The 27,935-nt window shown below is 45.9% G+C and overlaps 1 protein-coding gene across 1 annotated transcript; it reads left to right on the plus strand.

The window, feature by feature from the left end:
• Positions 1–431: 431 nt before the first annotated feature.
• Positions 432–26,543, plus strand: LOC111859389 (RNA polymerase II elongation factor ELL2-like). The gene is made up of 12 exons (XM_023842010.2): positions 432–625; positions 2,643–2,690; positions 12,880–13,007; positions 14,938–15,101; positions 16,992–17,242; positions 17,466–17,590; positions 18,949–19,066; positions 19,348–19,672; positions 21,390–21,453; positions 22,172–22,343; positions 22,453–22,497; positions 22,641–26,543. The coding sequence occupies exons 1-12, from the start codon at positions 488–490 to the stop codon at positions 22,764–22,766; spliced, it is 1,704 nt and encodes a 567-aa protein (XP_023697778.1). The 5' UTR covers positions 432–487; the 3' UTR covers positions 22,767–26,543.
• The last annotated feature ends 1,392 nt before the right edge of the window (positions 26,544–27,935 follow it).

A 27,935-nucleotide genomic window follows, 5' to 3' on the forward strand; every position in this document is an offset into this window, starting at 1 on the left:
CGCCATACAGAAAGATCCACAAAAAGATTCATATTCACGGACAAAGCGCTAGTAACCAATTCACTGTCACATTTATGTATTAGCAGGTTTGGGACACAGAGGGGAGTCGAACACATCCTAAGAAATGTGCTTGTGTTAGGCAAAACGATAAGCAAGGATCGTCTAATTACTGGATTACATAATAAAAAAAAACACATCTCTCTCTGAAAATTATAAACAAGAAACGCGAAAAAACAACTGAATTACTGCCCGCACATATAATTATTGGCCATAAGGGAAAATGAAGAGCAATCACACAGAGACAGGGGGCAGCTTCTCCGCCTCCGGGTCGTTGGGACATTTTCTAATGACTGGGGGCATCTGGAAAGGGGGGAGGCGGCTGATGTGCGACGCGCGTTGAGAAGCGCCGGAGCCCGGCGCCTGGGCTCCAGACCCCGCCTCCGCGCCGCCTAAATGACAATGTCCCCAGACCGCCTCACTTCCAGACATGGCAGCATTGAGGCAGGAGCATCGCTATGGGCTCTCCTGCGGAAAAAATCACAAAAACGCCCCGAACAGGACGCTTTACCACGTCAAGCTGACGGACACTGCCATCCGAGCGCTCGAAGCCTACCAGAACCGGAAGGTGAGCTTTACTTAGCGGGCACTTCGCTTACTTTGCCTCGAAATCCCCGGGGCTCCGCTGCCAGCTTTTCTGGCAGCTGCAGCAGCGGCGGATCGCAGCAGAGCAGCGACACCGTGATAGTGTGATTTAAAAAGTTTTCCAGTCATCGACAAAATGCCGTGATTCAGTTCACCCGTGTTACCTAGAGGGACCTGGCGAGGTCCGTGTGCGGAAGCGCTTTATGCTTGAACCGTGGGAACCGAAAATAAAAACCTTTGGATCCCATAAACAAGCAGTCGGATTTACATATATACTGCCCAGAATGATCGTATCTGGCGTAAACCGATTTAATTTTAAGCAATCATTACAAACAGGCCAACACACATACATTTAATGCATATGTATAGGATGTATACTCAGTCTACACTAACAGACTCATATATAGCCTATCAATCACACATATAAATACGTAATTATAATAATCATAACAACGATTAGGTTCTGGATTCGAAATCATGTTGGATATTGCAGGAACAGGGCAGGGGACAACTTTTATTCCGTTTACAAACGCGGCTTTTACCATTAAATCATCTAAGTAACTTTTGTATTATCCTCGGCATTTAGAAGAATCACCGTACGGTGTGAGTGTGGGTCTCCGGAAGACTTCAGTTTAATGACATTAAAATGAAATAAGAGAAACCTAACAATCCAACAGGCGTGTTTTTTTCCGGAGGTTGTCGGCAAAAAAAAAATCTGATTTACCAGCACGTCTGCGATGAGTAATTTAACCTTTTGTATTGTTTATACCGGCTGCCCGTAAAGTCAGCGCCATGAAAACATCCGCACTTGCTGGTCCCCTGGCTCCGAGGATGCTCCACGTGAGCGTCCCGTTAAACATGGGGTGGGAGTGAGGACCCGGCTCGGAAAGGACAGTTACGGGGCATCTTTTCGTTAGCTTGTCCTCCGCATTTGAAGCTATAGGCCTACCTTATATGCCTCTTAAATGTTTTGGCCGCCGTTAATAAGCCAGTCGTTTCAATGTGACGTGAATCGGATACATATTTAAGCTTCTGACACATATACAGTCAGAGCAGTGCGTGCATCCTGGATTCACAGCAGTGATCAGGGACCCGCTTGAAAAGCGAATTAACGCCCACCCCCCAGACGGAGACCGTTTTTACTTAAATTCCCTAACAGCGCGATCAGCCGCACTGTCAGAGCTCTAGACGCCAGCTGGAGCGACTGATCGTTGAATGCCCCCAGCCCCCTGCCCCCGGCCCCTGGTGCTCCAGGCGCCCCCGCCGCTCCCCTGACCGGTGGCTGCTGTCGGTGTGGCTTTTCGTTGCTCTGCTCCTTCGCTATTGTTCTGCTTTTTATAAGCTGTGCCTCAGTCCTCTTACCCTGTTAAACTCAGAATAAGACATTTAACTCACTGCTGCTATGCTTTTTAATGCTTGCAACTATCTGCATTAGATGCCTCTATCAATCCCGAGGTGCTGAAGGATAATTGCAGTGCCAGATACTGTCTGTCTTGATCATTATTGATTTTTTTTTGTTTATGTATGATTTTTATTACTGTGAACCAACAGCCTACTTACCCAGAGCTGTCAGTTACTCCAAGAAAACCGTTAATATAGATCTGTCTAGTTAACTTTACGTTAATCCATAAAAAAAAAAAAACAATGCGTTCGTTATTATTTTTCAGGCTATTTTTTCAGACTTGTTTCCTTGTGAGCCCCACACGTGTAAATTTCCGATTTATCTATGTCCATGGACTCCGTAAACAACTGCCTTGTCCTTGGCTCTGATCTGTCACTCCATATTGCCGTAGCAAACCTAACTTTCATGATTCCCTGAAAATGCCACCCATGAGTCACCGGTGCAGCTGGTAATCTGCTTGTCAATATGCCACGAACAACACCTTTATCAAACAAGCATTGTTCAAAGGCTTTGGGCTTTCCCTTTGTTTAGATTAGGGAGTCTGCGTCAGCACTATTCATTTTCAGGTGGTAACTAACTTCTTCTCATTGCTTTTCAGGGCTCCTTCTCCAATCAACCAGCTATTTGTTTTAAGGAGAACCAAGGGGTAAGAGAGATTTTCACCTTCCAGACACCATGTTCTTTTATGTTCCCTGCTTATAGTTCTTCTGTACTTTTCTCTCCTCCGTTCTCTCCAGAATGAAATGTTTTTTGAATGTTTCCTGTTAAGATAAGCTCTTGATCTTTAAAGTACCCTTTTAGCAAATCAGCATCCATCTTAGCCTGAGCTGTGCCTCAGAGGCCGGTAATAGACGGGCCTCCTTTGCAGAGGGAGGCTACCTGATTTGCCCTCCTGCTTGTAGAGATGGGAAGCAGCCCCACAAACAGCAGCGGTGGCAGTGAGTCAGACTGGCACACAAACAGCAGCCTGTGCACTGCCTCAGGCCCCGAAACCTTAGAATGGACACTGTATTCGCTCAACCTTCCAGTTGGGTCACTGGGTCAGGCTGGCAACTGGGAAGCTTTTGTTTGATCAGGGAGCAGTGGAAGGAGGGGGCTTGGGTTGGGGGCTGGGATGTGAGGGGTATTTAGCTCTCCGTACCCCCTTATTTAGGAGAAAACAAACCTCCTCCATCTATATTTTATTTGGACAAACGAGAGTGTCGTTTATGGATTATGACATTGTTCCTTTGTTAATTATCCCTGTCTATTAATAAAGATTAATAAATGATTTAGGTAGATGTCAGTATAGAGATTTATATAATGTTTAATAGCAAATGTATATGTGGTTTTATTATATGTGATGTGTGTTGATTGAATAGTTTCAGTGTTAGTCATAAAATATTGAAAGTGATTGAGGTGAAGGGGAGTAAATTCCCCCCCCCCCCCCACCGCCCGGCCTCCTGTCCGCTTGACAGGGATCAGACTAAGTTGTTGTCTTGGGGGAGGGTGATGGATGTGTCAGACTGGCTGGGCCTCATTGTGTCCCCAGTAAGGTGACAGCATACTGGAATTCGGCCCTGTGACCCAGCGGCAGCCTCTCCAGTAGGTCCAGCGATCGTATTCATTGTAACCATATTTTAACGAGACACGTTCTTTAGGGGGACGGAGAGAATTGGGTAGGAAGTTGAATCGAGGGGGTGGGCGTGAGGCTCCGTGCTTCACGGCGGTCTGAACATCTCAGCTGTGGGTCAGAGCAGACAGCCCACCGAGGCCCCTGTGCTATGCTGACCTCCACTGAGAATATAATGAGGCTGGGTGGTGGGGGGGGGGGGGCTTCCCATAAACTCTTTCCTGGCTGCTCACCAGGATTTTATGGGGAGGTGGAGGGTGGGGGGGTTTAATTTCTGAAGCTGGATCCTGCTGTGGGCTGTCAGCTGCTGTTTTCTTCTGCGCCGCTGATGGGCCGCTTTGAAAAGCCCTCCAGTGGGTCAGCACCACGAATGGGGACTCTGGTAGGGGTGAAGACGGAGCCTGACTTTGGCTTAAATGCAGTAGCCCTCAGGGGGAAAGGCGAAGTACCTGGATGAGGCAAAAAGATAACAGTGGCATTCAGTAAGCGAGGCATGATGCAGCAAATCTCTAAAGTAGGGTTCGCCTAGAAGACTAATGAGTTTAATGACTGAGATTAGCTGAACTCTCGGAAAGCCTGGGAGCGAAGATCGGTTTGGTTTTGCGTTTCCGTGTTTATGATGTCACCTAGTCGGGAATTTCACACCCAGGCCGTGTTTAGCGTCTGTCACTGAGCTCCCAGCTGGGAATTTTGTCCAGCTTTACAGGTCACAGTTACTTGTTACAGACCTGTTTTGTTTGGTGCTCATTAGAGATGGAGATACTGTTGTATTACCATGAATATCAGTCATTAAATCATCAGTCGGCCTCAATGCAGGGGTAATTTGCTTTTCAAAGAAAAAAATATATATAGTCGTTATCAATTATTAATATAATTATTATTGTGCATGGTTGTATGGTTTTATGACATACATTTTTATGGATGACTTCGGTCTTCTGGTATCATTCATCAACAATAAAGGGTTAATAATGGTGCTGCAGACTGATACCTGCCCCTTTGCAGAGCTCCTATGAAAGACATAGAAAATACCCTCAAAAGTATTGATATATCTCTGTAAACAAAGAACAAAAAACAAGAATATGGGATTTTCTGTGACTCTGTGGACACCTTTGAACCATCCACCCTGAATTTGCTTGTGAAGCATAAATAACCAGTTTGAAGCTGCTCTTTCTTGGACATATTATGAAAAGATCCAGCACATTGGGAGCAGAACTTAATGCTTGGGAAAGCTGAAGGTTACAGAGGAAGACGACAAGCAGCAAGAAGATGAATGGACTCCATTTCACAAGAATGATGGATGGCGTCAATATTCATAGCATACCTTCGGGAAGCCTGAACACCTGGACAGATAGTTCTGGAGGAATGCCATCTTCATGGTTGCCAGGAGGCAGTGATAGTAATGATAATAATGGTTCTTGACAAAGAATCGATCTAGGAGTGTTGCTCACCTTTGAGCAAGTAGTAGTCTGAGATACTTCAGGTATAGTGCTTTGGTCTGGTTCTCAGGCAGCTACATGGCTTCAGCTGGTGATGCATGAACAGGGTCCTTTGGAGCAGCATCATACATGGAAGCGTCTGCCCTCTGCCTCTTGTTGGGGGGGGGGGGGGTTCACCATCTGCCGTGGAATTCAGCCATTTCTGGGACGGGAACTGAAAACCTTCCGGGCTTCAGAGACACTGAGATGTGGCTGTTCTTCTGGAGAATCTCCCACGTTTATCTTGTCTGTGCTTCCCCGCAGGGGTGTAGCTTGGAATTCTGGGCCTCCTGGCTAAATGTCACCTTGGGGTCCCCCTCGGTAGATTTTACCCACTGGAGGGATATTCTGCTGGGCCCTCTGACTCTACCAGGGTATCCATGCCCCTTCGACACCCCTCCTCTCTGGTCTTGACCAGGGGTTTGGCAGGATGTTTCTTGTGGACCCCTCCCACCCCCCAGCACATATAGACCCAGTGAAACGCCCCCAAAAGGCCTAATAAATGTGTGAAATCAGTAGTGACTCAAGGCAGGAGCGCAAACAGTGGGAGCATGTGGTGTTCATGGCTGGGGGGGGGGGGGGGCTAGATCTTAAAGGAAAATGAAAAAGAAATCAAAGTGAAATGAAAATACGCCTGGGAATATTTTCATTTCACTTAGGTGAGCAGCACGTGTCTGACTCATGACTGACAGTACAGAGCCTGTAGACCCCTTAGGCCTGAGCGTCATGCAGCCTGCCGGCACGTGTGGGGGGAGGGCGAGGGCTGCATGGGGGGAGGGTGGGGGGTGCTGGCCGTGTTCCGCCAATCCCAGCAGCCCCATGCCTGCCCGTGGAGTGTTTCTGCACGTGTGCTGCCTGGTCTGAGAGTGTCCCTCATTACAATGACAATGACGGCTGAGGGGACGCGGAGCACAAAGGGGCCGTCCGTCCCGCCATGCCCCGCTGTCCTCAGATAGACCATCCCTGCTGGAGCAAGTGTGACTAATTCAAAGTTTACCAGGTCCCCTACTGGAGACGCGGGCGAGTCTGGGCTCAAAAATAGGCAGAAATCAGAAATCACAAACAGGATCAGTGGGGCACTAACCGAAACGTCTGAGCGGCAAAGACTGTCTCCTGCTAGTTTGGTGATTCCGACCAAAATGCCGCTGAATGTTTGTTGTGGGTGTCGCCGTGCGAGAGGGCTCCCCTAGCTGCGACAGCTGATCCGCGGGGGGATTAAACTCTTCTGGCAGCATTAATGGAGGGCAGCTTTTCAAAAAGCTCGCAAATGAGACATAGTCCATGGGGATCATCAGAGATGAGTGTACGTTTAAAATAAGCCCCTTCCGCCGTGGCATGGTCTGCGTGAGCAAAGAGCCGCTGTCTGCGTGAGCAAAGAGCCGCTGTCTGCGTGAGCAAAGAGCCGCTGTCTGCGTGAGCAAAGAGCCGCTGTCTGCGTGAGCAAAGAGCCCCTGTCTGCGTGAGCAAAGAGCCGCTGTCTGCGTGCTGCGTGAAAATGCTGTTTGCAGAAGCAGACTAGATGGTGTTTGAAGCTGCAAGCAGAGGCCTGAAACTTCAGCTTGGTGTTTTTTGGGAGAGAGAGCCAACACACAGCGGTGTTTCCTAACTGCAATTTCTAACTGTTATTACTTATTTCAATTGATATATATTATTTATAATGAGCCATATAATTGTGAGCTCCAGGTAGAATCGCGAACAGAGGTGGAACAGGATGTGTTCGAGTTACATCTGATTACACACGTGGTCTTTAACTTATGCCAGGGTCATTAATCTCAGAGTGACAGCACATTGAATTTCGTTTTCAGGGAACAAAACACTAATGGCTTGTGGCTGTTGTTTTTTTTTTGTCCGTTATTGTTTGCAGATCTATATCCTTCACAGTTTTTTTTTAATTACATTTAGAGTTACATCTTCCATTGTCTCCCTGTTAGTTATCATTTGTAGACCTGTATCCTTCATTGCCTCTCATATCTTGATAGGGCACCACCTTACAATAAGGCTTCCTTTTACGACTTGTAAATGGTAGTAACTCATTATTAAAAAGAAAACGGTGTTATAACTTGTTTAAAATGGTCTATTAATAATTTACAAAGTGTTACAGCCTAATCAATGATCAGATTATAAACCATTCATAAACCCTTTATATGGGGAGTCTTATTGTAAAGTTGCACCCTTGATAGTCTGTAGATTTGTTGGTCTGTGCATTTTTGTTGCATGCAAGATTAGGGAGAGCTTTGGAGTTTGGATTGCTAGTCACCAGTAGAGAGACTGGAAAGTAATGGTTAAACTGGGAAATGCACCACAGCAGGTTTGAACTGGTAAGCTACTGGTCGTGTTTTCCCAATGATTCATAAAGAAAAAGAACAAATTCTCCTGAGCTTAAAGCCACAACACCTGCATGCTACAGCACAGTTCAGGTCACAAATGTCTAGGGTCACTCCCAAGACTCCAGAGGTCAGGGTTCAAGTGTGATGGCTACTTTGTCTGCTAAAGCAAAGCAGTGAAAAGAGAGATATGAAGATGTTACAGAATAAGTCACCTCCTGAGACAGAGTGTGACGTGTTTTATATTCAGCCCCGCGCTTAGATTAAAGCAGCGAGAGCATCCCCCCCCCCCCCCCCCATGTTACGTCAGGGGGCCCCCGCCAGCGGAGACACCCTGCATCCCATCCCAGCAACGCTGACGGCTCACCATTTAAATGCAAATGGCCCCCAAACAAAGGAGACTGGGGGGGGTTAATGAGTTAAGTGACATCTGGAGTAATAAAGACAGAGCAGGAAGCTGGGAATTAGAGTGCGGGGGGGGGGGGGGGGGGCGGAGCCAGCACATGGGGGGAGGGACCTGGGCAGGGGTGCCAGCTTTTGTGTTGTGGTGTGGATGTTTGAATAGCCGTTGGTCGGGTTGTTGGCTTGTCCGTCCGTCCATCTGCTCTTGTGCACCTTACCATCAGCGCGACACTCCTCCGTCTCTCTAGATGTTTGTTAGTGTGATGTCGCATCTGATAGTCGTGCTGCTTTTGTGTCCCTACTGTACCACCTGATGTTTCACGCTCTGTTTGTGATGTGCGTCATGTTGCCGGGGGTCAGCACGCTCTGCGGGGGCGGAGGGGGGCGTGACCTGACGCCCAGCTGACGAGGGGACTGTTTCTCAGCGTGGCATTTAACAGAGGCTGTGTCAACGTCTTGCCGTGGGAGATTAGGGCAGTGCAGTGCACACACACACACACACACACACACACATACACACACACACACACACACGCACATGTAGTGTAAACATATCCTTATGGGGACCGCTCATTCATTTCAATGGGAAAAATGCTAATGCTAACTATGACAACCATAACCCCCACCCTGCCCTAATCATAACCATAAGTAACCTAACAAAATACAAGAGTTTTTGCATTTTTAGTTTTTTCATAGCAGTCACCGATTTTTATAAAATAGAGTTTTCCCTTATGGGGACCAGGAAACCGGTCCCCATAAGGGAAAAAGACGGATATTTATCACATAATGTCCCCATAAGGATAGGTAAACCCGCTCGCACACACACACGTACACGTACACACACGCACACACAAACAAACACGCACACACGTGCGCGCACACTGTGTCCTCTGTGGTTATATGAAGCATGGACTCAGCACAGCACAGCGAATAGGGAAGCGTAATCTTCTACGGGGATTAAATTACTGCCCAAACAGGCACCAGTTCTCCGCCTTCAGCCATTCAGGGCCTGTGGAGACTCTTAATCTTCGTCCCACTTTCATTTTGACATTTTCGATTGAAAAGCACGTGCTGCTTTTGCCTGGAATGAACCTTCACATTATTTTTGTTTTCTTCCTGCATCCTGTGAAAAGTCACCAATCGGCCAAGGAGACTGGCTGTACTTGCATGTATGCTAGCGGACATTCGGCTAGTTTGGCTTTTGTGTCCGCTCCCCATCCTGAGCACCTGAAAGGACAAGTTTCTGGCTGAAGCGTCGGTGTCCTCATGCACTGTGGCAGACCTCGCTCATGGTGAAATGCACAGTGCACTCTCAGTGTTTAATGGCACTAATAATCACTGTATCCACTGACTCCTGCTCAACAATGACAATTCAGGAACTGAACATAGAGCTTTAATTAAGGCTGCAGGCCAGCATTCCTGCCTCTAGGGGGAACCTGAGCCAGGGTGGTTCTGTTCAGTCACATCCTTCCCCAGCGGGGCACTGGGTGGGCTGTTCAGCCTCCGGGTCCCATTCCGATTGTGACATGTCCCAGACTGGATCTGTACAGTCTCCTGAGAATCCTCTTCATGGTCACCTGCATGTGCCATGACTTGTGAGATTTAAAGGGCCTCCATTTGCTTGCCATTTTTAGCTGATGAGGTCCAGATGAGTCGCTGCATCATCTACGTTTTTGTGAGCTGGATTTGTCACTGTCTGTGACACTAGTGTTACATTGCCTCACTGAGTCGTGAACACATCTGAGCCGGCATTTGTATGTCCTGGGTGAAAACATCATGCATCCCCTTCTTGCATGGTTGCTGTATTTAAGCTCCTTTTTAGCTTTTGTGTTCGACAGGCTCCTTTGAAACGGTCAGGGTTAGCTGAGGCCTAAGGGATGCGATTGTACAAATGTGTAATGATCATTGATATGATATTATAGTCAGCATTTTACTCTGCTTTCTGCTTGGAGAATAACAAAGAGGCTGTTTTCCCAGGTTATGTATGATAGAATGTGGGAATGTGGTTTTATTTTCCTGTTCCTGGTTTTTTTACCTGGTGAGCTGTGATTTTCCCTGCTGGTGTAAACCTAAGCTTTCCTCCCTGAATGTCCCAGAAGGAAGTTGTGCTTTAGGTTTGGCAGGGTGTAGGAGAGGTTTAATGATATGCACTCACACAAACAAACTCTCTCTCTCTCTCTCTCTCTCTCTCTCACACACACACACACGTATATGTTTTATGTCTTGATGTCAACACATGAATTAGAATTAGAAGATGGATAATAATTTGCTTTTAAAGAGTCTGACCTCTAATTCTAATTCTCTGATTTACTTTCTGGGTACATTTTCTGCTACCTAATGGTTCGTAAAAATGTATGGGGGAGGTGAGATCTCTGTCTAAATTACTGTTGCCCCTCTGCTTCAGAGTGAACTGCTCCTCTTCAGCTCAGTGTGAAGTGTGCTGGTTTTAAGGTGACGTCGGTGATGTGAATGAGTCAGCCTCAGACAGACTGACTCTGGGGGTTTCGGGGTGCTCAAGTCACACTTAATTTTATCATCCCCCCCCTCATGCAGTTTACTCGTAATGACCATCATGCATCACCTGAAAAGGTGACAGACTCCTCACACACTTGAGTGTAACTGAATTAAGGCTGTTTCTGACTAAATCATGGACCAAGTGGTTACCGGCTGCTCCTGCTCTCACACAGAGTACAGTGCTCTCATATACAGCTCATGAGAGTTCTACTAACACAAAAATGTTCCGAGGGTGAAAGGAAAAATGATTGGCTCAGAAAGATAAAAAAATCAGATTGTAGAGGAGGTGGGTCCAAGCAACTAGAGGAGGTGGGACCAAGACATCTGATTGGTTGGCCCCACCTCCTTTACAATCTGATTGGTTATCTTTCTGATTCAATCATTTTCCTTCTGCCCTCAGAACATTTTTGTGTCAACTCCCATGAGCATGACTACAGCTTCCATTTTCTGTCCTTAATGAGGCCATCTAAAGCACATTTGGGCCACTTTGCAGGGACTGAGGGCGTGAAAGGGGCCGGCTGGGTGGCACATGGCCAGTGTGCGCAGACCTCTGCCTGCTGCTGTTACAGGAAGGGGTCTCAGGTTACATTGGGTTTCTTGTGTGTGTGTACAGGCAGTCAGGCTGATAGCCATCGCTACCTCTGGCGGTGGTGAGAGGGTGAGGTGGGTTCGGGGTGGGGGGGGACCTGAGGACAGACTCTGAGGCAGCGGAGAAGCACAGGAGTGGGTGCGATCTGCCTGAGCACAGAAGATCCCATAGCTTTTACGGTAGATCTGAAAATGGGGCCTGTTGTCTGGCACTAAGGAGCCCTGATAAGCACAATGCTGTGCTTTGCAGCCACTGTGTAGCCACTCTGGAACTGGTGTGCAGACGCAGTGTAATTGGTTTGTAACGCTCTAGTGCTGTGCAGCCACTGTGTAGCTGCTATGCAGTCGATGTGTAGTTGCTTTGTAGCTTTTGAATCTGCCCATCTTCTGTAGCTGCTATGTAGCTCCTGTGTAATTAAGTGTAGCTACTGAGTATTTGCTTTGCAGTGCTCTAGTGCTCCGCAGCCACTATGTAGCTGCTGTGTACTCACTAGGTAGTCGCTGTTCAGCCGCTCTGTAGCTGCAAATTCAGCTGCTTGTTGAGCTTTGTGTTTCGCTGATGCCCATCCATCTTTGCTTCGTTCGTTCCTTCCATCCTTCCTTCCTTCCTCTTTCCCCGCATGGTCTGTGTACCTCCCCTTCAGATGGTTGCCCGGGACGCTGGAGAAGCATTCAGCGAGACTTCCCGCATCACGGGGCTTTGTCTTGAAAGTGATGCCAGTTCCATTGTGACATGGGGGGGTCTATCTGGGTAACAGAACACCATGGGGGGGATGAACGTGGCTTGGCCTAGCAGCCGCATGGAAGCAGTTAGCACGCTAGCTTCCTATTTCCCATGAGGCTTTGCTGTAAACAGGTGCCCCATTTTCCCTTTTCGGCTCTGTCCCCCTGGCCCACGTGGAACGCTCTGGATTTGCAGGCCCCCCCAGGTGTTGTTAAGCTAACGAACGGAGTGCAGCATAGCCCGCGGCAGCCCAGGAGGCCCCTCCATGGGCCGACTCTGCCCCGTGCCGCCCCACATGCCTGGGGGGGAACACGCTGGAAAAAACACCGTTTGCCCTGGGAGATTTATTTAAGGTGGCACAGCTGAAGTTGGATTCTTAAGCTAGTTACCTGCACCAGTGTGTGTGTGTGTGTTTGAGTGTAAATGGCCTACATTAGAGGTGAGGATGTCAGACAGCAGGCAGTGATGACAGAGGATGCTGACGATGATTCAGACATCAGACAGTGATGACAGAGGATGCTGAGGATGATTCAGACATCAGGCAGTGATGAAAGAGGATGCTGACGATGATTCAGACGTCAGACAGTGATGACAGAGGATGCTGATGATGATTCAGACATCAGGCAGTGATGACAGGGGGTGCTGAAGATGATTAAGACATCAGGCAGTGATGACAGAGGATGCTGACGATGATTCAGACATCAGGCAGTGATGACAGAGGATGCTGACGATGATTCAGACAGCAGACAGTGATGACTGAGGATTCTGAGGATGATTCAGACATCAGGCAGTGATGACAGGGGATGCTGACGATGATTCAGACAGCAGACAGTGATGACTGAGGATTCTGAGGATGATTCAGACATCAGGCAGTGATGACAGGGGATGCTGACGATGATTCAGACAGCAGACAGTGATGACTGAGGATTCTGAAGATGATTCAGACATCAGCCAGTGATGACAGAGGATGCTGACGATTCAGACAGCAGACAGTGATGACTGAGGATTCTGAGGATGATTCAGACATCAGGCAGTGATGACAGAGGATGCTGACGATGATTCCCAAATTCTGCTTAGAGTCACCAGTCTGAGACTGATCTAGTCATTATTCTGGCACCAGAGCAAATAGGATTTAACAAAAGGCTCTTCAAGCCTGTTAGGCATTAAATTTGGGAATTTGCCTGTTTTTCCAACAGTACATCAAGATCCCTGCCCTGTCCCCTGATTCCCAGGAAGCACTGCGCGTTTTCTCCTTCTCTCTGTCCAGCGACAGCAAAGACAAGCCCCAGGCGAGCTTGGACTGCATCCAGCAGTATGTATCCAGGTAAGTGCGTTTGTCAGTCAGGCTGCGAATCAGTCAGTCTGGGGGAGTTTAGCTGTAATAACACCCTTTCGAACCACACAACACACTCACTGAACTGTCCTTAATCAGCCATTTCTATGTTTTCTGTCATAAGAAGGGCTGCAGACTCATCTTCTAAGATAGTTTGAGTAAAGATTGTACAAGACACACAATCTTGAACAGACTGTGGACAGTTAAACTGTTCTTTTTGACTTCATCCAGCAGAGCTCAGGCCTCTGAACAAAATGAAAATTGCTTAGTACCTGTGGAGCCCTGTGTCCAGTTACATTTGCTTTGCTCATTAAGGTGCCTCCTTTATTATTTGACAATCTGACACGACGTTTCAGGCCTCGCTGCTGGGGAGTAGTTAGAGGAACAGGGCCCTGGAGCCATAAAAGAGGATTACGGCCTGAAATGAGGGGCCACCGTGGGATGTTCTGGACAGGTCACACTGTGATTTTTATTATTACTTGTTAGTTCCATTGATGCGGGACAAAGTGCGCGGTTGCTGCAGCTGATGGATGGTCACAGGTTATAAACGCTGGGAAGATCCATGTTTGATCGTCATTTGCTTCCTCTTATGTCCATCTACTGCCAAGATTAAGGCTCGGATGTTGGCAGTATCTGCAGATGGTACAGTTTCCTGCCCATGTTTGTCTTCCCCTTTAATATCTGGACTTTTCCATCTCCCATTTACTGGGCCTGTAAGCAGCTATAATTGTCAATAGGAGCTTAAAGGGAAAGTCAGGAACTGGGATGTTTGAGCCCAGGGCAGTTGCCTCATAGACTGAATGGCGTTTAGACTTTACAGTAGGTGCTACAGTGACCATGAATAGGCCCCGCTGTGTTCAGCCCAGCTTTCTCTGACTCCTGCCACTTTTACAGGCTCTCAAATCTTCGTTATTATTTATTTTTCCACACCAAATGAGCTGAAAGACTAACCAGAGTATGGCTGAGGGCAATAAGACTATAATGTGCTTGTGTCACACTCTGAAAGGTTTGCTCTGTGTGTTACAGTGATAGTATCGCGGGTCTTGTTTGGGTCTTGGGCCGCACCACTTCCTGTGTTGAAGCAGGAAGTCCTCTAGGTCGTCAGCGGCGCACATGGGGTTAACGGCGAGTGGGCTGGTTTGATGCAAGGTGGCTCAGCGAAACCCTGGGCTCTGCCGTCCTGCCTGAGGAAGCATGTGAACAGTCAAAGCAGCAGTGGAGTCTCTCCCTCACCTCTGAGATCCTCTTACAGGAAGCAGAACAACAATGAACACAGATCCGTCGCTCTGTTGCTCAGTATCTCCATGTCATATTAGTAAATGCAGCCTTTGTCTGGAATTTCCCGCATTTCTGGAGCTATTTCAAGCTGAAATTGCTTAATTAGATCTTGATCCAGGATGAAGATCTGAGCTTGGAGGTTCTCTGATGTTCCTCTCAAATCATTCACCCAGTCGGCTGTTTGCTACCGACTTGAATGTGACGTGCGTGGCAGTGTCACAGAGCACTCGAATTTTCTAGAAACATGACCGTATCTTTCTTTTTAAAACGACATGTAGGTGTTTGTGGCTTTTCAGTAGAGAGCTGTAGTGTAGGTGGGCTCTGTTAATTGCCTGTTTTTCAGTACTTATGTTGTATGAACAAAAACCATTTAATGTGCAACAGGATAACAGATAATAAATCTTCTGAATTGAGGCACAATTTCCAGTATTTCAGAGTCTGGCCATTATAATATAATATAAGTCAGTCTGCGGTGTCATGGAAGCTTCTTTGTATCACCTTCAAGTTTTTGTTCATTTTTCTCCTCCTCTTCCTCACTATTCTGTCTCTCATCACTCTTTGTCTTCTCCTCAATCTTCTTCCCTGCACTTCCTCACCCCATCTTATTCACATTCTCCTCCTCACCCTCCTCTTCATTCCACAGCGACGGCCGAGAAGAGCTGGAGTGCCAGGGCAGCATGCAGGACAAGATCACAGTGTGCGCCACCGACGACTCCTACAAGGTGACACGGGAGCGCATGTCACAGGTGGAGAAGGACATCCTGGGCCGGTCGGCCATCGAGATCAAGCCAGGGCCTCCTTATCAAGGTAACTCTCTGCTGGATCACACCTCGCTTGTCACAAGACCTGCTCGCATTTGACTTCGTTTCCTAGCTGAAGCTATGAGGTCATGCTGTGCGTAACACTCCCAGCAGCCTTTGCTAAGCTTCTGCTACCCTTCCTTCTTGCACACTTCCTGCTTACCTGTCCCAGAGTGTTTCTCAATACATGTACTTGACCAAACTTGTGGTCTCGCGTGCCCGTTTTACGTCATCTCCCATTGCCGAAGACCAGTTCCAAAACTAAGATCAGAAGTACAGAGGATGGTAATAATCCCTGGATGTCGTTTTTGTCCTGTCCCAAATATCAAGGATGCATCGTTGCACCCTTCATGATTCATGATTCATGATTCATTGCGCCCCAAGTTCGTTCTTGGTAGGGAAATTAGCAAGACTGGTCTTTGCCAAGACCTCAAGTACAATCTTTGTGTTCTTGGTATTTGAGAAACACCCCCTGTCTCTCATCCTGATGCCATGTTTGCTAGCAGCAGAAGGAGGGGGTAGTTTAACTGTCCATAAAACTTAATTGATAAGATGGTTTATGCGTTGTCGAAGCTCTTGAGAATTATAAAAATAGCAGAATGGTGTCTAAAGTGCTCAGCCTTTTCATGACGCACGAGGCCTGCTTACATAACAGGTTATGCTTTTTGGATTTGCAAGCCCAGCACGTTACCCTGTTTGATTTCACACCAACTTACATGCAGCATAATATGTTTAACAGCAGTCTGAGGGTTAAGAAGCACCGGGCAATTGTAACACAGTAAGACTCTCTAAAATGTGCAACATGCTCAATCATGCAGCTGTCAGGAAACAAACTCCTTCTGCCTCTACTAGTTTTAGAAATGTTTGGAATAGAAATGCACTGTTAAATGTTTCTTTGTTTGGCCTGGATGTCTTGACATGCCCAGAAGCTGTGTGCTCGCTTGCCTGCAGTGAACCAGAGGCTTCAGACCCAATTTGTGTGTCAGTCTGAAAGAGGTGTGATCTGTTACCATCCTGTCCCATGGGGACAGACTTAATGAAAATTGTATCGGTGTTAATTTAGTTTTGCCTTAAGGGATTCGCAACAAAACAAGCCCAACTTTCATAAATGGAGCCAAATCTCGCTTCATCCTCTATTTTAAGATCCCTTAGAAATTACTTCACACTTTTACAGTGATTTAGTAAGTTATGAATATTACAGATGTAAGTGAAACTTGCACATTTTCACTTCACTCAGCTGCACTGAGAGCCTTGGCTGGCTCTGTTTGCCAGACTCTACCCTGCAGTCAGGTCGCAGCTGTCTCTGTGCACTGTCTGTGCAGGTAACCCTGCTCCTTATTCCAAAAGACAGAGTGAATGACTGAACAAACACTTACAAATCATTAAAAAATGTTGACGCTCCTGTACTGTGTATGCAATGTGTTCCTGCAGCTCCAGCTGTTGATAAACCACTTTGGCACAGAAGTAACTAGCAGCTTTTTAAAGACGCGAATATTCGGCCTTTGTGTCCTTCTGTGCTGCTCTCAGCAGCGTTGCCTGTGTGTTCAAGGGATGTTTGTGTTCAGGAGACCTGTGGCTGTGTTATCCCGGTTCCTACAGGCACATACCTTCAGCCTATAAGCTAAGAACTCTGGTTCTCCAAGTCTTTAGGAAGTCGCAGGCTCTCTCACATGCTGCCGGTCTTTCACTGCATTACCGACACTAATTCTGTGTGGGCATTTTGCTTGGCCAGCTAAGGACCTCCTACTGTAAGTCCCACCCCCCGGCTCCTCGCTGTCTCCAAATGACCTGCAGTACATTCTTCTGCTTATCTGACTGATGGTCTCTCTGATGGTAGTTTAGTTTTCCAAGAGGGTTCGAAGAGTGACAGTTACGGTGTTTGTGCTCCTGTTTTCAGGCAAATGTGTAAAGGTTCAGAAGAAGGCAGGCCAGGCTCCAGGCCCGGACGGCCTCAGCAAGCACTCCCCCACCTATAAGAGGAGCTGCCCCGCTGGAAGCGCGGGCGTGACGGTACACAGGCCCCTGCGGGAGCGCCTCATACACCTGCTCGCCTTGAAGCCTTACAGGAAGCCGGACCTGCTTCTGTGGCTGGAGCGGGAGAGGGCCAGCCCCAGGGAGAAGGCCGAGCTGACCCCCCTTCTGGAGGAGGTAGGAGCAGCCATGGGAAGGTGCTCACACCCACAGCCAGGAAACACTAAGCATTTGCTAACAACAATATGAATTCTGGATGATTGAGACCATCAGGTAGGGGGTGTGCTACTCTGTCTCAGGACACTGCCTCCAAGATGAAGTAATATTGCACAGATATAAGACACGCCGAGGGTGTAGTTCTGTAGCAGGTGAAGACAGTGACGCGCTCTGGTCCCATCAGGTCGCTAAGCAGAATCCCAGGGATCAGAGTTTCACGCTGAAGGATGACATATACCCGCTTGTTCAGAGGGACTGGCCCGGCTACCAAGAGGAAGAGAGGCGGTTTGTTTACAAGCTGCTGGCAAGGTGGGCATAACCAGATCACGCTATGTCTGGATCACTGCATTACCAGATCACGACATCATCAGATCACGGCATGATCGGATCACTGCATTACTAGATTACTGCATCACTAGATCATGGCGTCACCATATTCTTGCATGAATAGATCACTGCATTGCGGGATCATGTGATGACTGGATCATTGCATTACAGGATCACGGCATGACCGGAGCACTGCATGATCAGCTCCATATAGAAATGGTTTCTATCAATAACCTGTGTATTTTACATTTATTCTGAGCATGTCAGTCCCATCACGTCATTGTCAGGGATCTTGTTTTCCCAGCAGGTTGTGGGGTTTATGGCAGGGTCGTTACTTTCTTCCCCCTGGGATCACCCTTTGACCACAATTTCACACCAGAAACACGCTCATGCTTCACATAACTTCCTGGTTGTTCTGAAAGAAAGCGGCAGTAGGCTCCATTTCTCCAGTTCCACAAATGCTGCACACCTGCAAGGTCACCTTTCCAGGAATTGTATGTGTGAGGTATGAGAAAGGTCACAGGAAAACATATGCAAACCAATCAATACCTCGTTGGCTGCATACTTTCAAAGGAATCATCTGTAATTGTTCTTGTCATCACTTCTTTTAAATACAAACACTGTAAACTTTCAGCAGTGCGCATAATGCCGGCTTGCTTGCAATTTACGACTTCCTCTCATCTTTCCACATACGTCACGGACCCAGATTTTAAATGAATAAGGTGGCATTCATGTACGGATAGGCCTTCCAGTTCAAACATACATGGACAGAAACGTGGAGGTCCAACAATCAGAGCTGTGGCCAGATCAGGACACAGACAAAAGCAGAGTATCTAACACTGGCCATTGACAGAACCGGGTCAGGAGTGACTTTTATAAGGCTTCCATGTTTCATTTCTGCTGGCAGTTTTCAGTTCGTCAGGAATGTCCAGCAGCTAAAAAGGCTTGGATGCAGCAGCACAGAGGGGGAATGTAGGTCATAAAATAAGCGATTTCCCTTCTCGATAAAACTGCAGTGTATCTGAGGAAGGGCCTGCAGGAAGGAGATAGGCAGCGCTGCACATGGGGGGCAACCTCTGGCCCCATTGTTTACTGCGGGGCTCCGCTTGGGACGCAGGAGAAGCCCGCATCCATGGCATGACTTGTGTCCCCACTGCCTGCTTCACTGCCTGCTTCACTGTGTGTGTGTGTGTGTGTGTGTGTGTAGGGATAGGCTGTGGTTTTCTCTGGTGTAATGACACCTTCTTACCAGCAGGGTACTGGCACAGGACCTGAGACACAGATCAGCCAGCTGTCGGTTCACGTGGCAACATGAATGCCTTTCCTCTCTGATTTTCCAGGAAATTGCAGCCAGCAGTCAGCAGCAGCCAGTCAAAGAGCTTTCAGTCAAATGCTCCATTCCCAAGAAGCTTAGGAGAATCTCCTTCTCATCTCAGTCCTGTCAAGAGTCCAGCCGTGGTAAATTACTGCCATTTACCACAATCTTTTTGCCTGCTCTGCCTGCCTGGCACACTGAAGATTGCTTTGCTGCTTCTAATCTAATCACTTGTACTGCAGATTCTTCAGAGTTTGCCTGTCACTGTTATAGTCCTTAGGAAATGTATAAATGAATCGGTAAATAGCAAAAAAGGGGGTGTAAAATAATGAGTGACTCCAGGATTCGGGTGCCATGACAGCTAGTGAATCACACCTGAATCCTGTGTGTTATAGCCGACGTTTTTTTTCCGATTCCTGCTCAGAAACGCCCAGTGCCGTCCAACTCGCTGGAGAACCAGGCTCACAAGAAGTCCAGAGTCCTGGAGCAGAGTTTCCGTCTTCGGCATCTGTCCGGCGACCCACAGGCCGCTGGGGGCCACAGAGGCCCCGCCCACTCCAGCAGCCCCCCGCCCGGCCAAGCCGAGCCTCGTCCAGAGAGCCTTGGGATCGAGCCGGGGGGACATAACCCTTCTGGCAGCTCCCAGCAGCACAAGAGGAGGAAATCCAGGAAGCAGAAAGAGAAGGAGCGAGAGAAAGAGGAATGGAGGAAGGGCGGTGAGGAACACAAGCAGCATGCATCGGTGGAAGGTGAGCTGCGGGGCACGCTAAGTACGTGTGTACATATATGGGGGGGGGGGGGGGGGTCACAGATCTAATAAGCAGTAGGGCCACCCCTTGCCTGCAGAATAGTCTGTAAGGTCAGTGATGTTCCGGTGACTGAGGAGGTCATGGAGGGCGTTTGACGTCATGAAACCAAGAGAATTTCTTCATGGGAGTTTTACTTACAGACTTTTTCTGAGGGCAGAATGAAAAATGATTGGTTCAGAGAGATAACCCATCACTGTAGAGGAGTTGGATCCAACCAACTAGAGGAGGCGGGACTGACCAATCAAATATCTTGGTCCCACATCCACTAGTTGCTTATACACGCTTCCTCTACAATCTGATAGGTTATCTCTCTGAACCAATCATTTTTCGTTTTGCCCTCAGAACATTTTTGTGGAAGTAAAACTCCTGTGAGCTTGGAATTATCTCAGAATATGAGAACATTGTGCAGATAGAGCATCTGCACCATAGCACTGATCTGTGGTCATTTTTAAGGTTCTACTTTTCTGGTACTATCTTGACGAGGGTCCATCCATCCCTGACAGTGACCTTCGACGTGTCACTACAGTTGCTCTTTGCTGATGTTGTTTGTCCATGTTTGACACATGTTGTGGTGATTTTGAGGTTCTTTCTCATTACACATTGAATAATTTAATGGTGCTTGTGACAGATGCACCTTTGACTTGGACTTTGAACAAGTTTGCAAGTGTGATGTAGCTTCCTGAATATTAAAATCCATCTCCGTGTTATTTTGTGCACCCTATATATAAACAGGTAAGGTAACGCACTGTAATTGGTGAATGCTTCTTATGCACTGTAAAGCACTGTAATCGGTGCATGCTCCTTATGCACTGTAATGCACTGTAATAAGTGCATATTCTTTATACACCGTAACACACTGTAATAAGTGTATGCTCCTTATGCACTGTAACGCACTGTAATAAGTGCATGCTCCTTATGCACTGTAACGCACTGTAATAAGTGCATGCTCCTTATGCACTGTAACGCACTGTAATAAGTGCATATTCTTTATACACTGTAACGCACTGTAATAAGTGCATATTCTTTATACACCGTAACGCACTGTAATAAGTGCATGCTCCTTATGCACTGTAACGCACTGTAATAAGTGCATGCTCCTTATGCACTGTAACGCACTGTAATAAGTGCATGCTCCTTATGCACTGTAACACACTGTAATAAGTGCATGCTCCTTATGCACTGTAACACACTGTAATAAGTGCATGCTCCTTATGCACTGTAACGCACTGTAATAAGTGCATATTCTTTATACACCGTAACACACTGTAATAAGTGCATGCTCCTTATGCACTGTAACGCACTGTAATAAGTGCATGCTCCTTATGCACTGTAACGCACTGTAATAAGTGCATATTCTTTATACACCGTAACACACTGTAATAAGTGCATGCTCCTTATCTCCTTCTCCTATATATAAACATATATCAGATGTCCGTTACATCAGCAGTACAGAGGAGTCTCTTTTTTTTTTTACCGTGCTCAGTCAGTGCCCCCCCTGCCCCCACCTCGGCTGATTATTGATTGAATAACAACTGTGTTGCTGCTCCCTGTGGACCCCCCACCCCCCCCACCACATCCTGAGACCTGTTGTCTATCTGTCTGCTTGGGACATGGACAGACTGTTATCTCTCACTGACCTCTGTGCCTCTCTCTGCAGACCACGAGAGTGTGAACACACCTGCAAGCCCCACCGCGACAGAGGAGCTACCTGATTACTTATTGTGAGTAACACGAGGGCCCGTTTCACGTGTAAAAAGCGTGTTTACAGAAGAGCGACAGCAGATGCAGGATCACATTTAGCACACAGCTGGACCGGCTTGTGGTGTGCTTATCGCTTCAGGCAGTCGACAGAGGTGTTATGTTACAGTTTCTTATCAGCAAGCACACACTTGTTTCCTTAAATCTAGTATTTAATTTAACTATAGTGCCACCTTAAGGCTAAGTTTAAAAATACACCTGTTACCCATAAACCAGATACATTTCAGCTATGAAACTTTCCAAAATAAAATGAGTATATTTACCTGCTCCATTAGGAGACTAAGAGGGACATGTTCCAGGTATATAAGGTTCCAACAGGTCTGGATGCTGTTCAACCAAATAGTTACTTCAATTTTAGTTTAAATACTAGAACTTGTGGCCATAGGTGGAAATTAGTGGGAGAACATTTTAAACTGGATTTGAGAATTAATTTCTTTACACAGCATGTAGCTAGAGTATAGAATAGTCTTCCTGTTAGTATAGTGCAAGCTTTAAATCCGAACTAGATAAGATTTTACAATTTTAAGCTATTAGTTGAGTTCTCCCCAAATGAGCTTGATGGGCCAAATGGCCTCCTCTCGTTTGTAAACTTCTTATGTTCATTCTAACAAGAAACAAATGATGGTCTAACACCCCAGAAAACAGGGTTAACAGTGAGTGGTGCTGTGACCCTCTTCCCAGGAAATACCACACCATTACTGGCCTAGAACAGCGTCAGAAGTACAAGGATGACTTCTGCGCAGAGTATGATGAGTACAGGAACCTCCACTCCAGGATCGGAAGTGTGATCGAGATGTTCGTTCGTCTAGGTTCGAAAATAAAAACGCTATCTCCCGGAACACAAGAGTATAAGGTACACACCAAGATATCCCTGATTTGGCGGCTGGATCGTAACGTCTTGCATATTGATTGATGACTCTGATTTGGGTGATCTCAATGCTGCCATGTCTGGAAATTTTCAGGTTATGGAGGAGCAAATACTGGAGAAGTATCAGAAGTACAGAAAGGTAAGGGAGCAGAACTCTGAGCTGCATCTGCTGCTGGATGGTTGTTCTGATTCAGTGAGAGAGCCGCTCTGGGCTTGTGGATCTGCATTTGAAAGGTATCTGATACCGTCTCAGATTTGCTGGCTGTCTGCTCCCCTCTGCAGAAATGCCCGGGGTATCGGGAGGAGAAGAAACGCTGTGAGTATCTGCATCAGAAACTGGCACACATCAAAGGGCTCATCTTGGACTACGACCGAGCCCAGATGCCTCCGCAGCTCCGGTCTCCCTGAATCACTCTCAGACGCATCAAAGACCTGCTGTGAGACCACAGCCCTCATGACGCCCCCCTGTGGCGCAAGGACCAAACATCACTGCAGGGAAGCTGTCTCGCCCTCATCCTCCGGAGACTCCATACACACCTAACTGGCCCTGCTTCAGAGCCATGTGTCCAGGGTTGCTGAAGCAGCAACTTCCAGAATCGGTCCGGATGGATATGGACTCACTCTGAATGGGCTTTATATTTCTCATTTTCAACATTCACAGTGATGAAATTATCATGTTGGATTCTATCGTGCAGAAATTTCATAGAATAAAGGTTTCAGTGAAGCCAAAGAGTCATCAGAGCAGTCCATGGTTGAGCAGAAGGAGAAGGCAGAGAGCATCTACTGTCTGTCTGTATTCTGGTGGCTTCCCAAGGACTCAAAGTACAAATATGAGGAGAGAGTAAACAGATTACTTTACTGTTATTCTGATTACTACAGCTGCGGCTGGAAATCATTCCTCACTTTGAATAATCCAAACCAGTGTTTCTCAATCTGGTGCTTGGGGACCCTCCCCCCGAGCTCCCTGCCTCCCTATCTGGGAGGGAGCAAAAACATGGACTGTCTATGGGTCCCCAAGCACCAGACTGCGAAACGCTGAAACAAACCTTTAAACTAGTGTTGGCCAATCATGTTCTGTAATTATTACTTGACTGACCAATCAGAGTCCGTGTTTGGATAGAAACAAAGTTGATTCATTGCAGGTAAAGGAGGAGCTGCTGAGTGGAAAGTGGCCTGATCAATAAATAATATAAACCCATGCCATGGTGCAGTTTGGTACCAAAATAATGACATTGGTGTTTGAGATGCAAAGAAGGGCTCTTCTAGGGTGTGGCTTCCTAAGAAGGAGGATGCTTATGACCTTCCTCCACATATCCAGTGGACTGGGTACTATCCTTTGTGCGGGACGATGGCCTGGATCAGAGGAAATATAGCTTTAATTATAGCTTAGCCATTGCTTGATTTTAAGCAGAATGAATGAAACTACGGAAGCATCTGCCATTCTTTGTTGCTGCTGGATTTCCTGTGTTTAAATGCTGTCTTTTGTATCTTATGCACCATAGTTGGTGCTCCTTCAGGTCCTTGATTATGTTTCAATGTGTACCTGTATGATTCTCAGCTGTCGGTGAGAATTAAAGAACAAATGCTCTACAGGTGTGTAGAATCTGGTACCCTGGTGCATTGGACTCACCTGGTGCTGTTTGTCCAAAGCTAGCAAGAGTTCACATGTATTATAAATGGAGCCCTGAAGCTTTTAGTGGGTTACACACTCGCAGTGTGTATGTCCCATGTTACATTTGGAATATAAGGCCAATGTGAAGTTAAAAATGTCCCTTCTTGTTCAGAAAGTTGCTCTTTGTGATGGAGGCTGCTCTGCTTGCCAGTATCAAGTATTGTTGCTAATAATTCATTTTTTCTACTTTCAGTCTTTGCTCATTTGAAGAATCTCAAACTACTGATTAATTCATTGCAGTTTTTATTTTTGTTTCCCATTTTCCTGTGTAGCTTTGAGGCCAGAGCATCTGATTTTATGTCTCTCCATCTTTGTATCATACCATTCTCATCTCTCTCCCTCCATCTCCATCCTCCAGTCGCTGTCCCTTATGCCTCTGCTTGCTACCATCTGCATTTTGTTTTCTTGTGGAGGAAGATTGTATCACCACAGCGATTGTAACACCATACTCCATGCTAATGTTAGAAGTGTTTTAGGTTGTGGTTTCCATACTTGGACCACATTTCCAAATATTCCGTATAAGTGAAGGTAAAGCGCCTCCTAGTGGCTTAGTTGTGCCTAGCGCTTTGTCAGACTGGCACAGAAGATGTGTAGCTCTTCACACTAATTGGACTCAAGCTCACTAGATGGAGAGATAATATTTGAAATGAAAATTGTAATAAAAATTGCCAAAGTGGAATAGTAAGTATTCTCATAGTGTTGAGTGCTGAGTCTTTCACTGCATGTGCTACTTTATAAAATGGTTGATATGCCTTTAAGAAGTGACGCCACGTAAACACACCTTATTGTCCTGTACAGTGCCATCTGCTGGCTGCTCTTTAGCCTTAAGCTTTACTGTGCTTTTCTTAAATGCAACTTCCCGCTCAATCAGCACAAGTATTTGTTTAATATATTCCTTTTATTTTTCTTTTAATTTATTTTTACAGAGAAAATGTGTAGCCTTTGTGTACGTGCAGCACACTGTGTGGTCTTTGTTACACAGCCTAATGATTTTTAGATGGTATGTATTGTTTGATATTTAATAAGTTATTGTTGTTGTTATATATTTTTGTTTCAAGGAATCCCTGAATTCAAATGCATTTTATCCTTGCTACTTCCATACTCGGTCTTTGTGGTTGCAATGGAAGGTCTTGCACCCCATAATCAGCATGTCTGCCAGCTACTTTCCACATCTCTGGAATGTTAGGGGCTTCAGGAACCTTAGTGTGAAGTTGTGAACTGTCCCCTGTAATTGCTCTTTTTACGCTGATCCTGTGCTTTTCATCTCATGCAAGGAAGATGGATGGATTAAGGTAAATGTGGTATATTACTGTGTTTTTCTGGGACAGCCTGAAAACAATCTGTTTATGGTACTGCAGGGACGTGTATGTTTTGTTGCATTTCTTTGTTTGTTTTTCTGTGAATTCCCCTTTATCATTTAGTACATTTCCTTTTGTTTGTGAAAGTTCAGTTTTGTTTTTTGTGTTTTACATTGAAAATGATTAATTTGGTTGCCCTGAATTCGTGCAACAGATTTTCTCAAATTCAAATCATCAGAATGAACTAATGAAGTTAGGAATTTAATTACATCAGTCAGTACACAGTTGCACTGAGGGCTAAAATCAATCAGACTCTGATCCTTGTCACCTGAACTGAGATCTGGCCTTCGATATGTGAAAGCTTATTAGTTCTGCTGATGGAAATGAGAATATCTGTTGTCCAGTAAACAGCTGAAATGTTTAGTGCTTGTGTAACACTGGATGAGAAGTACAGTTAGACTCAAGTGAGGTGATTTGGTATTTTAAAGCCACAAATTTGTAATGGAGGCTTTCAAGGCTTGTCTCCCAGGACAAGAGCCTAACATTTACAGGGTCCTCAATGCTGCTGCTTAAAATGCATGCTACAGTTTATGTGAGACAGGTGTTAGGGTCCAGTGGTCCAGTAGGTGCCTTCTCTGAGAGACTGGGGTTACACTGGGTTAAGCCAAACAGAAACATTGAATATACAGAACACATGTCTAACGAAATGTGTTTTCTCTCAATTGCATTTTACAAATGCACAATGCCTTGTATGACTTTGTGGCTTTTCAGGAACAGAGTTCTTGTGATATTGCTGTATCACCAGGTGTATTTGTAATGTGTTTCTACTTTTCTGATGCAAAAGTAACTGTTAATGAGCTGAAAAGCGATATCATTTTCTGGGACGATTTCCCCTTTGCATCTCTTTGCTGTATTTAGTGTATCTGTTCATTTTATTTGTTGTCTTTTGATATATGGGGGAAAAAAAACTTGTCTTGTGTGAGAATGCTTTTTGTTGAATTATAAGAAAATATTTGTTTGTATTCCTCTTGTTCATTTTTTGTGAAATGCTCTCAGTTTCTCACCACAGATATTCAATGATGCATTTAATTGTCTGGAGTGAAATTGTTGTATATTTTTGCATCTAGATCCCATTAAAAAGACTTGTACACTTTTTGCCTTTGACAAAACATAAGATATATTTAATGTTTCTGAAAATAAAGGTCTTTTGCATCACCTCTTACTAACTACATCATCAGGCCGTGCAGATTAGGATTATGTGCAATTAAGTGCACTCACTGGGCACATTATTAGGTTTACCTTGCTAGTACCAAGTTGGACCTCCTTTTGCCTTCAGAACTGCGTTAATTCTTCCTGGCATGGATTCAACAAGGTGGTTGAATCATTACTCAAAGACTTTGGTCCATGTTGACATGATAGCATCACACAGTTGCTTTCATATTTGCCAGCTACACTTCCATGATGTGAATATCCTGTTCCTACAATTCCATAGGTGCTCTATTGGGTTGAGGTCTCATCTATGGAGGTCATATGAGTACAGTGAACTAATTGTCATGTTCAAGAAACCAGTCTGAGATGATATGAGCTTTGCGACAAGACACGTTATCCTGCAGGAATTTAGAAACTGGTACTAAAGGGCCCAATGTGTACAAAGAAAATGTCCCCCACACCATTACACTACCACAATCAGCTTAAATTGTTAATACAATGCAGGATGGATCTGAAGGTCGCAGCAGAAATCGAGACTCGTCTGTCCAGGTGATGTTTTCCAAATCTTTCATCGTCCATTTTCGCTGAGCCTGTGCCCACTGTAGCCTCAGTTTCCTGCTCTTAGCTGACAGGAGTGGCAACCTCTGTGGTCTTCGGCTGCTGTAGCTCACTTGCTTCAAAGTTTGACATGTTACACATTCAGAGCTGTTCTTCAGCATACCTTGGGTGTAACAAGTGCCTCTTTGAGTTACTGTTGCTTTTTTTTTTTTATCAGTATGAACTGGTCTGGCCATTCTTCTCTGATCTCTGCCATCAAAAAGGCATTTTCACTCAGAGATCCACTGCTCACTCAGTGGTTTTTCCTTTTTTAGCCCTGCCTCTGTAAACCCTAAAGATGGTTGTGCCTGAAGACAAATTCACAGTCACTTAAATCACTTTTGGTATGAAGCTTCTTACCGGTATCTGTATGATTTTATACATGATGCTGCTAACATATGATTGGCTGATTAGACATTTGCTTCAATGAGCAGTTGAACTGGTGACCTAATGAAGCAGTGCCCAATAAATTATTTTGAAATAAAACTCTTGGCTATTTTGCTTAGAGTAAACCTATGTCAATACCTTGTTTACAAACCAATAAGGGATACTGGCGAACAAGTGAGTTTATCTTGCCTGATGGCTGAACTCACGTTCTGAATGGTGAAAACGTCTGTCAATCATGTTTGGGTCGAGAGCGCACATTATCAAAAAGAGAAGGAGAGGTACTGCTTCACACTTTTTGTGTGTGTGTAGCGTATAGGAGAATTGTTTATTAAATGTGTCTTTGATGTGTGTTATTAAGTGCACTGTGCTGGCAGTGGTGGGAATATGTATACTGGCCTTGCTAGGTATGGTGAA

This window comes from Paramormyrops kingsleyae, chromosome 11, assembly GCF_048594095.1.
Source record: "Paramormyrops kingsleyae isolate MSU_618 chromosome 11, PKINGS_0.4, whole genome shotgun sequence".
Taxonomy (NCBI): Eukaryota; Metazoa; Chordata; class Actinopteri; order Osteoglossiformes; family Mormyridae; genus Paramormyrops; species Paramormyrops kingsleyae.